General features: G+C 33.0%; 1 protein-coding gene across 2 annotated transcripts in view; it reads right to left on the bottom strand.

Moving 5' to 3' along the window:
- Positions 1-4,008: 4,008 nt before the first annotated feature.
- Positions 4,009-15,019, bottom strand: part of LOC129219884 (ubiquitin carboxyl-terminal hydrolase 14-like) — a 39,767-nt gene continuing 28,756 nt past the window's right edge. For both annotated transcript variants that reach the window (XM_054854196.1, XM_054854195.1), the window contains 4 exons: positions 11,851-11,926; positions 10,617-10,724; positions 10,354-10,428; positions 4,009-4,318 (listed from right to left, as the gene is read on the bottom strand). In XM_054854196.1, the coding sequence (XP_054710171.1) occupies positions 4,236-4,318; positions 10,354-10,428; positions 10,617-10,724; positions 11,851-11,926 (342 nt within the window). In that variant the 3' untranslated portion in view covers positions 4,009-4,235. The remainder of the gene's footprint in view (positions 4,319-10,353; positions 10,429-10,616; positions 10,725-11,850; positions 11,927-15,019) is intronic.

Below are 15,019 nucleotides of genomic sequence, written 5' to 3' on the forward strand. Positions count from 1 at the left end.
TTTTTTCTTTTTTTTGCATTTTACTTTATTGTATTTCTAGGGCTGGGCGATACATCGATACATCGCAAAACACCGGTGTCAAGCAATCATCGCCACGCCGGTGTTTATATTTACTGTTCTTCCGATACACCGCGATTCCCGGTGAAACGCGATGTATCACGATACATCGTGATGCGCCGCGATGTTTCCAATGGCATCAGAACGTCTGAGCGAACCACGATGCTTGCGAAAGACCGCGTTCGTTGAAACACCGCGATGCGTCGCACAGTGGAGTATTTGACTGAAAATCCTGGCCAAAACTAGTTTGAAATTTTCACCCTTCTGAAGGCGACATCCTTGTGTGCGTTTGTGCGCTGTACGGCGAAGCTATTCCACTTATAGACATGAAATTTGGTATACAAGTTGTCTGAAATGTCTAATGTTACAATTTGAAACTCGATTTTTAAAAATTGAATTAGAAAATGAAATATTTAATATTTTATCCACGGTTTAGACTTTTGCATGTTTACGACCGTAAAAACGATCCTAGTAAACGTAGAAAAAAATCTAATGCATCACTAGATAGGAAAAATAATTTTCTTCAAGATTATGGTTTGTTTGAAGTTCTAACGTAATTAACCGAATTTCTAAGAATTTACAAAGGGAGGTCACTTTTTCGACTTTTTTCAATTATTCAATCCATGTAAACTAAAATTCTTGCATCCAATATTCTAATAATGTTATGGCTCTGAAACTTTTTAAGGAAATAATATAAACACCTTACCTTCATTTACAGCGAAAACGGTGAAGTTATGTTCTTTCACTGATTTATAATGAATTTTTTTTCAATGAGTTGAAATAAAAATTTTCAATAATTTTCACTCGATCCGAAATGAGTGCCACGGTTGGCTCTTTGCCAATAATGCTTAGACAAGTGATAAGTAAACATGTTCGATGCGAATTGCTGTTTTCCTTTGAAGATATGTAATTAAGTGCACTGTTCGAGGGGGGGGGGAGAGCAAATAGCGGTTAAAAAAATCCTAGTATTCTGTACAAAACCCTAATTTGAAACCAAAAAATAATCAATTTTATTCTTTTCGTTTGGTTTCAATTACTAAAACCCTGAGTTAATCATGCACAAAAATAATTAAAGACAAGGGTTTCGGGGTTACAAAGAACCTTTTTTCTATTGGAAAAATAAATAAATTAATAAATGAACTAGGATATTATAACTGTAAAAACACTCGAAAATGGATATTCAAAAGCTCTTTGTTTTTGAATTGTATATATTGTACTCCTACCTTGGGTCGATCCTTAGTTTTACATCGTGTGATGTGTCCCGCTAAAAATTGTACGAACAAATTTGGAACTAAAATTTTATGTAACTTTAATTTCACAATGAGTAGGTAAAATGTCTTAAATATGGATAGCTCGCTAGCGTAGGAACGTTAGGAGACAATTACAATTGTCTCCTAACGCTAGCAAGTGTGTGGGGGGGGGGTATTTTCCCCCTTTTGCTACCTAGAAGGGGGAAAGACCCCCTCCCCCGGCACATTATTTGCAGCAATGAGCTGAAAAAATATAAATATTTATTTATTTTATCGAAAATCTATCTCAATTTTAAGGAAGAGCAAATTTTCTTAGCGAGATCACAAAATAATTTAATTTATTAACTCATTAACGTACATGAGAAAATTAACATAACTGAACGCAAACACATGTTTTAGGGGTGCAGTGAATCTCTTTAGCGATGCATAAAAGTAAGCGTTTTCGAAATTAATTGGATGATTTTCATTCCATAACTTACATCTTTACACATTGATGAAGCGGTTTCTCATAACCATGAAACTCGTGTGTGAAATTTTACTGTTGTTTGTGCGCTCAAATATGTCGATCTTTTCATTCAGTAGTACTTATGATAACTTTTTTGCAAATTTATTAAATCTTTGTAGGTAAATTCAGTTTAAAATCATGACTTGTCACAAAAAGATCGGATTATGCACTTTTTTTTTAAAAATCATTTAAAAAAAGGGCAGTTGTAGGCGGAAGATTTTTTTGCTGAAATTAGCACTAGAGACTTTGCCAAATACGATGCAACTTTCAAAACAGCCCGACACCCATTTAAAAAGCTTTCTCTAGTTATAAATTAAGGCGAAAAGCCTTTAAAAATCTCACGTACCAAGTTTTCTTTATTTTTTTCACTAAAAGAAAATAAAAATATTTACTTTGATTTATAATTAGCACTAAGCCCTGACATTTCTTTATACTGTAAAATTGGTTTGGTTCAATTCCATTCATTTAGAAAGCCACAAAAAAATCTACATTGAAACGTAATAATTAAGCTGAAACGTAACAAAAAAGCGAAAATTCTTATAGAAATCTCATCTTTCACTGAGGCTATGAGCAACTGTATGTGACTCAAGTTTCCAAAACAGGTGCCGATCGATGCACCAGTTAGTCAACTATCATGGAATAAATTTTCATAAAAATCGGGTAAATTTTTAATTTTGGACTTTTGGCCAGGATTTTCAGTCAAATACTCCACTGTGCGTCGGAAGGAAGAACGGCTTCATAATGATTCGGCGAGATTGCTCTCGCTCGGGGCCTTCGCGATTCTCCCCGGCTCGCTGATACACCGCGATGCGTCACGATACGTCGGAAGAACTGCCTTCGCCGATACATCGCGATGCATCACGATGCGTCGGAAGAACTGCCTTCGCGATACATCGCAGATGACTCGGCGAGACTACTCGCTGATACACCGCGATGCTTCACGATGCGTCGGAAGAACTGCCTTTGAGAATACATCGCGGCTTATGATGACTCGGCGACTGAAGTCGAAGCATCGCTTCTCGCAGCCAATGGCGAAGCATCGTGATATTATGTCGATGGCAGGGCCGTAGACAGGGTGGGGACCGTCGAAATTCTAGGACACAAACTTTTTAGTCCTTCCCTTTTTTTAGTTTTTCCTTCTCCACCCAAAAGAAAAAAGAAAAGAAACAACCAAGACTCTGAATCCTCTAATCAAAACGTTTCCCCTTCACCTTGACCTTGCTACTTCTTTCTTTCAGTCAAACCCCTTCTCTGATTCCCCCCCCCCGCACAAAAAATGCGCAGTGGACTGGGGTCATTGTTTGAAATGGGGAATGTCTTCCAAAATATGAAATTAAAATGAATCTTCTGTGTTTTTATGTGGCTCATGCTTTTGCAGGCCTTGCGCCTTACCCCACCCCCTCCCCCTTCGTGGACACCCTTGATTTAATGAAAAGAAAATACATCGAAATATCGCGATGTATCGGAATATCGCGATGTTTACTGGCGATGTATCGTGATGTTAAAATCTGCAACATCGCCCAGCACTATGTATTTCATTTTGTTATGCAAAACTACAGTAGAACCTCAAGTAGTTTAAATCCCTTTTTACTGAATTCCAGCTTAATCAAGACATTTCTTTGAATTTTATGTTGCCTGTTTTTCTATTTCTTTGTACAGAGTAAGAAATATTAAACTTTTTCGTAAGATAATGAAAATACTGTATATACTATTATGTTTTCTGTCCGACCGTTTGTAAAACCTGTTAATATCCAAAAAATATACTTTGTTTATTCGAGATTTGTGACATGTTGGTTTGCAGAAAATAATTCACATGAGAGCCTTTTGGCTAGAGTACTTTCCTCTGTACAATCTACAAACATTGAGAAAATCAGACATGACAGGACTTAGAGTCAAGATAATTTGAGTTATTTATTGACCAGTTAAAGAAAAAAGTGATACATATTTATTTAAAATCTTTAAAGTATTTTTCTAATGCTGTTAAGAGTTAAGAAATACTATTAAAGTTCAAAGCTCAACTTTTATGTCCATTGTCTGTGGTGAAGAACAAATAAAAAAGAAATTTAAATTGCGAAAGTATTTAAATTAATTTTTTTAAAAACTTCTCAGAAACTTTAAAAATAACCCAAAAATGGGCTGAAAAAACCCATTGGGTCCAATCCGGCCAATCCTTAGTAAAACAGAACCAAAAGTATGTCAGTCTTCAAAACAAGGTACATTTATTGCTTAGAAAAAGAAAAACAACACAGCATCAAAGTAACAATTCATGTAGTTTTCGTTTGTAAAGGTATCAAAATAAGTCCGCGACCACTTTTAGTGGACACAAGAAAAGGAATACAATGACTTTTTTTTTCACACAGTGAAATAGCCGTCAAAGTATTCACAGTCACTGAAGAAAATTTTTTTTACAAAAATTGTTCTTTTCACGAAGTCATCTCAGAAGAGCTTTCTTCTATTTCTAGTACTCTGGGAGCATAAAGAAGTAAATAGGCACAATGCCAGTCACCTATGCAAAAGAAAACATTTTAGAGTTAAAATCAAGCTTTTAAGTATATACATGGGAATGTCCAGAGGGAGGCAAAGGAGGGCAGATGCACCACTTTCAGGTATAGAAAAAACTAATTATTCATAATAAAACCAATTAGTAATTTAAATGAATAAAATTTGATCAATCTACAGTATTTAAAATTTTTAAACGAATCAATAAGTTCGACTTTGGTAACTAATTTGGAAAGTGTGTACAGTAAACTCTTGATTATCCGCGGAATATGGTGGCATGGTAACCACGGATAAGGGAAAACTGTGGATAATTCGACTAATAGGTGAAAAACGATACTACTGTATGCAATAGCTAAAACATATGAATAACACTCCCACATATATTTAAATTATAGCTAAAACATTGCTACACTTCATCTAGTAACATGAAACGTAAAAAATATACATAGGGTAACAACCCCAATAATTGGCTAAGAGTTTGTCCTTAAACTTACCTCTGCTTTCATGACTTAGAAGAAAAAAATATTTACTTGCAAATATTTTTGTATTAAAGAATGCACATCTGTGAATCTATTTAGTTTACTAAAATGAAAAATATTTGAATAGATATTTTTTTTATAAAAATATATGATTAAAAAGTTATTAAAATCACCAGTAATTGGCACCTGATACCCCAGTGTATGACACTATGTGGTCCAGTAATTGGCACATGTTAATAGAACTGGAAAATCACTTTATTTTTCACTTTTAGCTTACATACAAGTTTTATCATCATAAGGAACATAATTAATGTTTATTTAAAATAGGTAATTTTACATAAATACATAAATTAATGTTAAATCACACATCTTGACGTTGAAAAGTATTTTAGAGAATGAAAAATAAATTTGGAGTGTTGCATGGGAAAAATATCAAGATTATTGCTGTTTCATTAGTCGGTATGCAGTTTCGATTTTACACTATTTCCACAGAAAAAGGAACATTGACCCATGGTTCTAAGGGACCATAAAAAATGAACCGATTCTCTATAATTGTAATATCTGACTGATGGCTAAACATATTCATTTTTTTTTTTTTGTTTCTCTTAAATATTTAACAGTATATTCTGTAGGATTCAAATCAATAGTAGAACCCTTATAATATAGTTGCAGCAAAAGTATTAGAAATCAATTTAGTGACATATTGCCTAACACATTAGTGTTTATAGGCACATGTGCCAATTACTGGAGACTAGCAAAACTGAAGCACCACTAAATGGCATCTATCATTATTTCAAAAATCCTAAAAGGGACAAAAATATATTTCTACCCACTCAAAGTAACACCTTTCAACTAAACAAAACTTTTGACAACGAAAATTTAAAATATATTTTACGTCAGATTTTAATGTATTGACGCACATGCTTCCGTTAAGTCAGAGGAGAAGCTTTTTCAACAAAAATTGCTGATTTGACACAAACCACAATTGTTTCTCTTTCCTATGCAATAACCATTATGTAACATGAATTGAAGTTATAATCTTTAAAGTAAATGTGCATTCAGTTGGTATATAGCCATCTGCTTTTAAAAGATTGGATACAAATCTTAGTTTAGGGCATTTTTGTTGGAAGTGCCAATCACTGGTGACCTGCCAATTACTGGGGGTGTTACCCTTTGTAAAAGCTAAAAACGAACAATAACACAATCATGAGTTTAAAAAAAAAAAAAACACTAAATAAATTTTAAAAGATGAAGACCTGTGGATAATCTTGAGTTGACTGTATTTCCTCCATGGGAGTTCATTGAAAAGGGTAAGTTATTAGTGTTTACTGTTTAGTTGGCTTACCGTTGCAATTATGTTGGAAACTCAAGGAAAATATAACGCCAAAATCTTGCCTTTCCATTAACTCTCCACGAAAATTGTTCTTTCTTTCGCAAAAGAGTGATATTACTGTATGTCCTCTACTGTCTCATACGCAGAGAGAATGTATAAAATTTAGAAAAATGTCTCCCACAGGAATGTTTCAGAATTTTCGAGAGGGAATGGGGGGGGGGGGGGGTTATAATTTTATAAGGGAAGGGGGAAGTTTCCCCATTTTATAAGGGAAATAAAAAAAATACATTCACATGCATAGTTCCAGTTTCTAAAATATGGTGGAATTAATCCCCTCCCCAACTGATATGTCTTTGGGGATACAATTATAGGCAGGTTTCAGGAGTGCCAGAGGAGCACCCTCAACATTTTTGGTTGAAATTTGAAAAAAAAAAAAAAAACAGTTACTAGGCATAAAAATACTACAATAAGCAGTTTATTAGTGACCAGTGTGTCACCTAACATGCATCGCCAGTGCAAGAAAGTATGTCTGTACTACACTATATATTCAGAATAAGGAAACAATGTTTATCCATTTGAAAAAAAAAATGTACATCAAATAAACACATTTCTTAAATTATACATTATTTAGTGTTCTGTTAGAGAATAATTGTATCCTTGGTAATTGAGTAATTGTATCCTCGGTAATTGGGCATTTACTGGCATATCCAGTGTCATACCTAGCATGGGTGACACACGGGTGGTAAATGTGGTGTCACCACCTTCCCCCAGAATTTTTTTCAAATTCGTAGTTTTAAAAATGCATTTTAGCTTTATATGTTTCAAAAACTTGCAATTCTACCTTGAATGTCATGCAACTGGGTATATCACTACACAGCATGATTTCAAAAAAAAAAAAAAAAAAATTCAATGAAAGCCAATCTAGGACCCTATCTTTAAACGTGTTTTACTTAAAACTTGTAAAATGTCCACGACATTTTTTGCTTCTCACGGCCTTATTTAAACTGTTTCAGTTACTGCACATGTTTCCAGCAATGCTATAAAATCTGCTCTAAAACCAACTATAATTTAGCATTTTTGAGAAAATTTTCAAAATTTTCCAAAGGAGGGACCATGTACCCCTTGCTTGTTCTAGGGAATATCTTCCTTAAACCTTACTATTGTTGCACCCCCAGAATTCAAAAACTAAATTTGCTCATGTAGACAACAGTAAACATTTCAGTACAGTAACTATGGCAACACACACACACACAAATAACAGCAATATTAACAACAAAGTTCTAGTTTTGCATAAATTCCAGGTTATCTTTTCAGGATTTTTGTTCACAACTTACTACCATCAATGGGCTTTTGGGTTTGATGGGGGTCATTTTCAGACAGGTGGGTCAAAGTGCTATTTTTGGACTGAAATAGGTAGCCCAGGATGAACTTTTTGTATACTGTCCATCTCTGGCAAGTTGAGCTCTGCTGCCAGATCGATGAAACGATTCTATTTGTTGAAATAGGGGTGAGGAAAAACAGCTTAAGAACTTGCGAATTTAGTTTGCAGTGTTATTGCTCATTTGGCGAACAATATAATTCAGGTAAGAAGTAGCAAGCGGTACCTTTCTCGCCAATAAAAGGGTTGCAATGGTAGCCCAAATCTGCACCTAACAATTCCTCTTCTTACTGATTGCTCTCCTTTGAAAGAAATGGACTTGCCTAAGGCCATTGCTCCATAGGCGGATTTAGGACTAAGTTCCTGGGGGGGGGGCAGGATCTTTTTTGAGCAACATTTTAATTGCCCCCCCCCCCTTATGTTTTGATCTGTTTTCCTGTGATGAATAAGCCATGCTTTACCTTTTTTTGTGTGTGTGTCGTTTTCATTAATGTGTGTTTTAATGCTGTCCTTTTTGAATTGACCTTAAGAGGGGTGACTGGTATCAAGAATGATGCAGGGCTCCCTTTTAAGTTGGATATAGAATGTCTCCAATTTTAGGGGGTCCAGGGGGTTCTCCCCCGGAGGATATTTTGTAAAATGGATATAAAATTCTGCATTTTGAAGCCTTATAAGGGTTAATTGGATAGACGAAAATCTCAGGAAAATATAGACATTTTTTTTTTTAAAGTTTTATGATTTAAACCTGCTTTGTGATGTAAGTTAATACTTTAAAAGAAATGGTGTACAGATTTAGAAAATAAGTAACATGAGAGTAACATACTACTTATTTGAACAATTCATAATTTATACACTTGATAAGAAATAAAATTGAAGCACACTTTGCCTAGGAGTTCCAAAGACTTGTCTAATTATTTTCAAGGTTTTGTTGGTTAGATTGGGTGTTTTGGCACAAGAGCCCTAGTAGGTTGTACTGCGTTAATTCTTTTCGAGGATTTTAGAACACTTAATAATTTAAGGCAACTCATTTGCACTTTCTAGTCTCTGAAATTGACTACTAGGATATACAGTTGTACAGTATTGTTCAAACTTCGTAAAAAAGAACAGCTATTTTAAGTTTAAAAGAAAAAATAAACTATAGAATTCTCATTACAATAACCTTCTTTTAAATTATAAGCAGTGCAGAAAACGAAAAGGAATGGAGGTAGTGTATCATTTTTTTTCTGGGCTAAACAGATTAACAATATGCAGTAGAAGTAAGATAAAAGCAATCAATAAAAAAGAATTTCCAAAATACTGCATTCGGGATTAAATAAATAGCAAGATATGAAACATGTGAGTCAGAAAAATTTATTTCAAGCAATATGTTACAAACATAAGAACCGTAATTTTTACTTTTTTGATGCAGGATGTAGCAAGGAGCTGAATTTGACATATTTTGGCATGCCTCCCCCTACCATTTGTTAGAAATTTTAAAATTTAAGGTTTGTAGCCACACGTTTCCAAATATTCAAGGCTTTTAAGCTCTTGAAAATGAAATTAGTTTTTTCAAGCATTTTCCATTTTTTAAGGAGTGAATGATGCATTTTTTTGCGAGTTACGGGCCTACTTCAAAGTAGTGGTCCTAAGCTATAGCTTGTTTATCTTATAGGCAAATCCTTCCCTGTATGTAATTCACTCTTACCTGCAGATTTTTGTAATTTTTATGAAAATTTGTCAGTTTTTAGTTAAAGGATTTTTACAATTTCACCAATCTGAACATGTGAATTCAGAAGGTTCTTCAAAATCTTTCGTCTGTAACTACACAAAATATCTAGTTTTTGAAATCACGCAAATTGAAAATAAACATTCTGAAAAGAATGAAAACAAATTATAACGAGTAGATCGTTCTGTTAGCGCAAATGGGGGAGGAGGGTTTCCTTTGTTTTAGGTTCTAATTTGTAAAAATAATCGTCAATTATTATAAGTGTTGCAGCTGAATGCATAGCTCGTTTAGCCTATATTTCCATTTATATACTTGCCCAAATGGTTTTCAGTCAAATAGTGAATTTAGACATATTTTCAGCAGCCCAGTGACAGCTGTACTATTTGTATTTAATGTTTTTTTTTTTAATTTTTATTTCTCCCATCAGAAAAGGACATTCGCTAATCTCTTCATTTTCATTGAACTATTCAAAAAAAAAAAATTTTTTTTTTGGTCTTAAGATTTTGGAAGATGTAATGTTACTATATGAAGTGCTCCCAAAACTGGGGGGCATTGCCCTCTATGCCCCCCTCCTATAAATCCATCCATGCCCTTCTGAACTATTCAACAAAGAAAAAAAAATAATAATTTTTAAAATTTTTTTTGGAAAATATGTTGTTACTATATAAAGTCCTCCCAAAACTGGGGGGGGGGCAATGCTCCCCTCTGCCCCCCCATGCATAGCTCAACTTCTCAGAGGTGGACAGTACAAGTCAACAAAATACAGCTTCAGGTAATATTCGATCTCTTAAAAATAAGACACCCCTCTGGATCTGCACCTAAATAATGTACTGAAAAAATCTAAAAAATTGAAATACAGTGAAATCCTGTATCAACGAACTCCAAGGATAACAAATTTTATTCGTTCTAATGGTAATTCCGTGGTAATGGAATCCAAACACTGTAATGACCAGTAAATCAAGACTGAAAATTCATTTTGTTGTGTTGGTACTCCTGAACCTGAAAAGTTATATCACAATACATAAAGCAAGAAATATTTCTGTATCAATAAAAGATAGACATGAAAGAATTTCCAAAAAGATCTCTGAAATCCAGATCATTGAAACAGCTTTGCGAATTAAGATGAAAGAAAAATCATTTAAGTTACCTCCACCAGATAATTTCAATATTTCTTCAGATGTAACCATTGTAACTGTATCATCATCACATTTGAACCACTCATCTGCAAACAAAGGAAACCATTTTCAAAGTGATGAAAGTTCTGAATGCAAGCACATCAAAATAACACAAATTCAATAATTACAAACATTCTATCTTCAAATGCTGAAAACTACTCATACTAGATTTAACTAGACATAGTATTTATCAGATCTAGTTTTAGTCTAAATATTAATCAATAAATTAATTTACCAGCTTTCCGTTTTATCCAGGCAACATAATGACCACTTGAGCTAGACCTTCCTTTGTGAGTTAGAACAGCATTCAATTCATAATACCCACTGTTATTTGAACCAATATCTAAAAAAACAATAGAAAAGCAATAAACAAAAGAATAAAAAAAGTATTTAAAGCACCAAAATATTGTCTTTTATAATGAAACTAGAAACTTGCACGTCATGTACAACGGGTGAAACTTGCTTCTACTCTTCTACATTTGAACAAAGCAATTGCATGTTTGATGATATTTAGATAGTTGAAATTTTAACCCTAACTCCAGTGGATTAACCCTAAACATCAGTGGATAGCGTTTATTGTTGACCATTTTTTCGTTTCTTCATTCCCCTGAAATGACACAGTCTTACCAGTAAAACAGTAAAGTTAGCGGATCGAGCTCAGCCTTGTCACGATAAAACCTTTCTGTGTATGATAAACATTACCAAACTATATTGCTGTGGCGTGAGTTTCATTGTTGAAGCACGCGGGTTACTCGATCATCGGCTAATATTTATATGAGGTTAAAGTATACATTGCAGTATACAAGTTTACGCAACACAGCAATTTGAAATTACTTTTTCCAGCAAATATTCATGGCATGAACATAAATTACATAATAAACATAGGTAGAATATAAGGTCAATATTTCCAGATGCAGATCTTTTAAACTTCAAAAAATTGCTTAAATGTATAATGATCAAATTATAATTAACTTTTAAGTTGTTTCTCTATAACAATTCTCAAGTCATAGACAATTTTTTTCTAATTGGGAAAAAAGAAAAAAGTTCAGCAATACTTTATGATTTTGTTTGTTGTAAGAGAGAGAGAGAGAGAGAAAAGAGGAAAAACCATGCATTTACTAAGTCCCCAGATTTGAGTTTTACACATTTTTCTGCTATAGTTAAGAATTTAAATTTTAGAAAATATCCACTTAAATCGTGTCAGAAATGCTAAAAGGATTTGCACTGACATGACCAACTAATTTTTGAATATAGGTCATAAGAGAAAACATTTTATAAAATCTGCTTCCTTCACTGAGGTTCTAAAAACTTTTTAAACCTTAAATTTAAAGACTTCTGTAAAAGATAAAAATTAACTGTATTTACACCAACTACTTTTAAACTTTTTGAAAGTGAATAAAAGTCAAATGATTATTAAAAATATTTAAAAATATTAATGTAAACGTAAAAAACACTTGTCAAATTCTTACCATCTTCAAAATGATATGGCATACGTTTCATTTGTTTGTCAATTTTTTGTGGTGGTTCTTGCGGAGCCAGTTTAGCCTGTAAAGATAGGACAAACTATTAATTTAAAACCAAAGATTCTTCCCAAAAATAGATGGAAGAAATATTTTAATTAAAAAAGAAACAATATAATCAAATACAAAAGTGAAATATAGGGTTGTTGAAAACATTGTAGAAATTAATAAGAATGTTTATTCTTAGTACAAAACATCCAAGATTAGAATGGCTAAGAACCTTCAATTCTGCCCCCTCCCCCCGAAAAAAACTCCTGCTTATAAAAATTTGATCATAACAGGTTTTGTCTGCTTTGCCTTTCACAATTCCACTTTTTTTTAATGTATGGGTGATTCTCCAAAATCCTAACAATATTATGTCCCAAGACCTAATTCCTTGACCTAGAATTTTTTTTCTTATTTTTAATAGTTAGAAATGACTTTCCCGATGTTATTCCATTCTTTTTTCCTACAAATTTTTTTGAATAACCAGAAAGTCACTCTTTTGACCAGTCCCGATTCGTTTCTCAAATATACTTAAATTATTTAAATATTTATGTCAACATTCCACAAATTTAACTTGTAGTACTAAGTTACGCATACTTAAAGGTGTAAAATGACATTGTTTAAATAAATTTAATTATTTAAATAATCAATACATCATTGTAAAGTCTGTCCCCAGTTATATGATAATAGTTACATGAATAAAATTAAAAAAACAGCGTTACACACGGGCATTTTTCGAGAATCGCACATTACCATAGCTACATTTTTCATAACCTTTGATGCAACTTATCTTGTCACTGTCCTGGAGCTGCTTGTTACAATATTGGTTTATGAAAATTTCACCCCCTGTTTTGAGGGGTGTAGAGTGAATTCCCTCTATTTTTTTCCTTAATAAGTTCCTAACAAAGAGTCAGGGGTTTGTCCAGGATTTTTCACAGGGTCCGTTTTTTGTGAAAAATTAAATAATTTTGTGAAGAATGAATAAATTTTGTAAAAAATCAAATAATTTTGCAAAAAAAAAAAAATTTTTTTTTGTTAAAACGAAATTTTATAATTTTGAGATGGCACAAACTGCATCAATTAAACTTAAAGTTGAGTGTTTTCCACTTCTATGTCGAGAATATCATTCTGGAGTGTTTTTCTGATATTTGGCGGGGGGGGGGGGGGCATCGCTCTCTCAAGTATCAATATTTATCTACCATTCTACATTATGTTAAATTATACTACAAATTTTCTGTCCAGTATTTAAAATAATTGTAATAAAAAAATAAATAAATAAAATTCAGAATAGGGTTCAGCATTTAACTTTGTGACCCAAGACACTCTTAAAAAGCACAGAATTTCTTTTAAAATTTATAAATTCCGTGATTTTAACAAAAATAAAAAGTTATTTTAATTGTTTACCTCTTAACAAAGCGTAATAAACATCAAAAATTCGAAAAATCGGATTCGAAAATAGCGGATGCAAAAAGATCGCAATTCTCAAAGTGAAGGCATCAAAAGTATAAAAACGACTTGTAAAAGAAATATTTTTGATAAAATTATTTTAAAATTGCATTTTGGAGTCCTATGATAAACATTTCATTAACATCTGTGGACACGGTTGAAGCAAAAAAATAAATAAATAAAATAAAATAAAATAAACCATCTATTCAGCATTTTAATTTTTGACTCATAACAGAAAATGTAATTTTGCTTTAAAAACTTGAAATGAGAGTTCTAACAGAAATAAAGAGACTTTTCATTTATTTGCATCCTAATAAAGCGAAGTTAGCTCAAAAAAAGAACAAAATATGATTCTCATATCGGATGTTTTTCAAAATGTAGACATCTAAAGAAAAAAAAACGGTAATTAAAAGAGTTTATTTAAAGTTAATCATCCTTGTTAGCATCGAAAAATCAAAACCCATATAATTTTCTCCCAAAATAACAATTAAACATCGCACCGCACCATAAAAACGCAAATATTGACAAGCTAGTAAAATTATGAGAATATTTTCTAATCAAGTCATTATAAAGGTTCAACGCCAGACACTAAGTGGTGATAATTTTGAAGTTGGTAACCCTATCTAGCTGAAGCGATCATATTTTTTCCCCACCCTTACTATCCTTTTGCAGTTCTAAGTTCATTTCGCAGAAATATATTATTATTGTTTATTAAATCATGAGCGGGGGGGGGGGGGAGAAAAGTGCTTACCAATGCCTTTTCAGAAAAGTTTACAACAACACCGCTGCTAATTAGCTGTGATAAAACAAACAAACAACCATTATATTTGATAAATAAATACCTTTGTGCTGAATAGTAAAGTCAGACAAAACAACGTAAGTAGAAGCACAAATTTGTAAAATACAGCAGACACGTGTTTCGGCGTTACAGGGAACGCCTTTTTCAATACAAAAAATAATGAGCAATGGATGAAAAGACATCCGACAAAAGCCAAATGGCTTTTGTCGGATGTCTTTTCATCCATCAGCTCATTATTTTTTGCATTGAAAAAGGCGTTCCCTGTAACGCCGAAACACGTGTCTGCTGTAATTTACAAATTTGTGCTTCTACTTACGTTGTTTTGTCTGACTTAACCATTATATTTATTTGGCAGTAGCAATTATTTATCGCTTGCAGGAGCATCTTGCAAGAGCATCGCAAGTGTGCCGAATTTTTTCTTTCAAAATTAGCCGATTTTGTATAAGCTGATCCCTCTAATTTGACTTTGAAAAAAGGTTTTGCTTTCAGATTGCTCTTTCAATAAACAATTTGTGAAAGATCCGATCTTGTTTATCAGAATTTTGTGAAGGGTCCGTTTTGTTTGATCAGGATTTTGTGAAAGGTCCGTTTTGTTTGATCGGGATTTTGTGAAAGGTCCGTTTTGGTTAATCGGATTTTTGTGAAGGGTCCGTTAACGGACCCAAATATCCTCTGGCCAGACCCCTGAAAGTAAACAATTTTTTTTTTTCAGATTTTTTTAAGCATTTTTATTTGAAAAAAAATTGATTGGAAAATGTCAGGTTATTGGAGAATCACCCATATAGAGAAACAAAATCGATTTTTTATGATTACAAAATCTGAACAAGAGACACAACTGTCTCTTAAAAATTGAAGTGGTTCCTTGGGCCAGGTGGCTCAACAGTAGTT

This window comes from Uloborus diversus, chromosome 4 (assembly GCF_026930045.1).
Source record: "Uloborus diversus isolate 005 chromosome 4, Udiv.v.3.1, whole genome shotgun sequence".
NCBI classification, from domain to species: Eukaryota; Metazoa; Arthropoda; class Arachnida; order Araneae; family Uloboridae; genus Uloborus; species Uloborus diversus.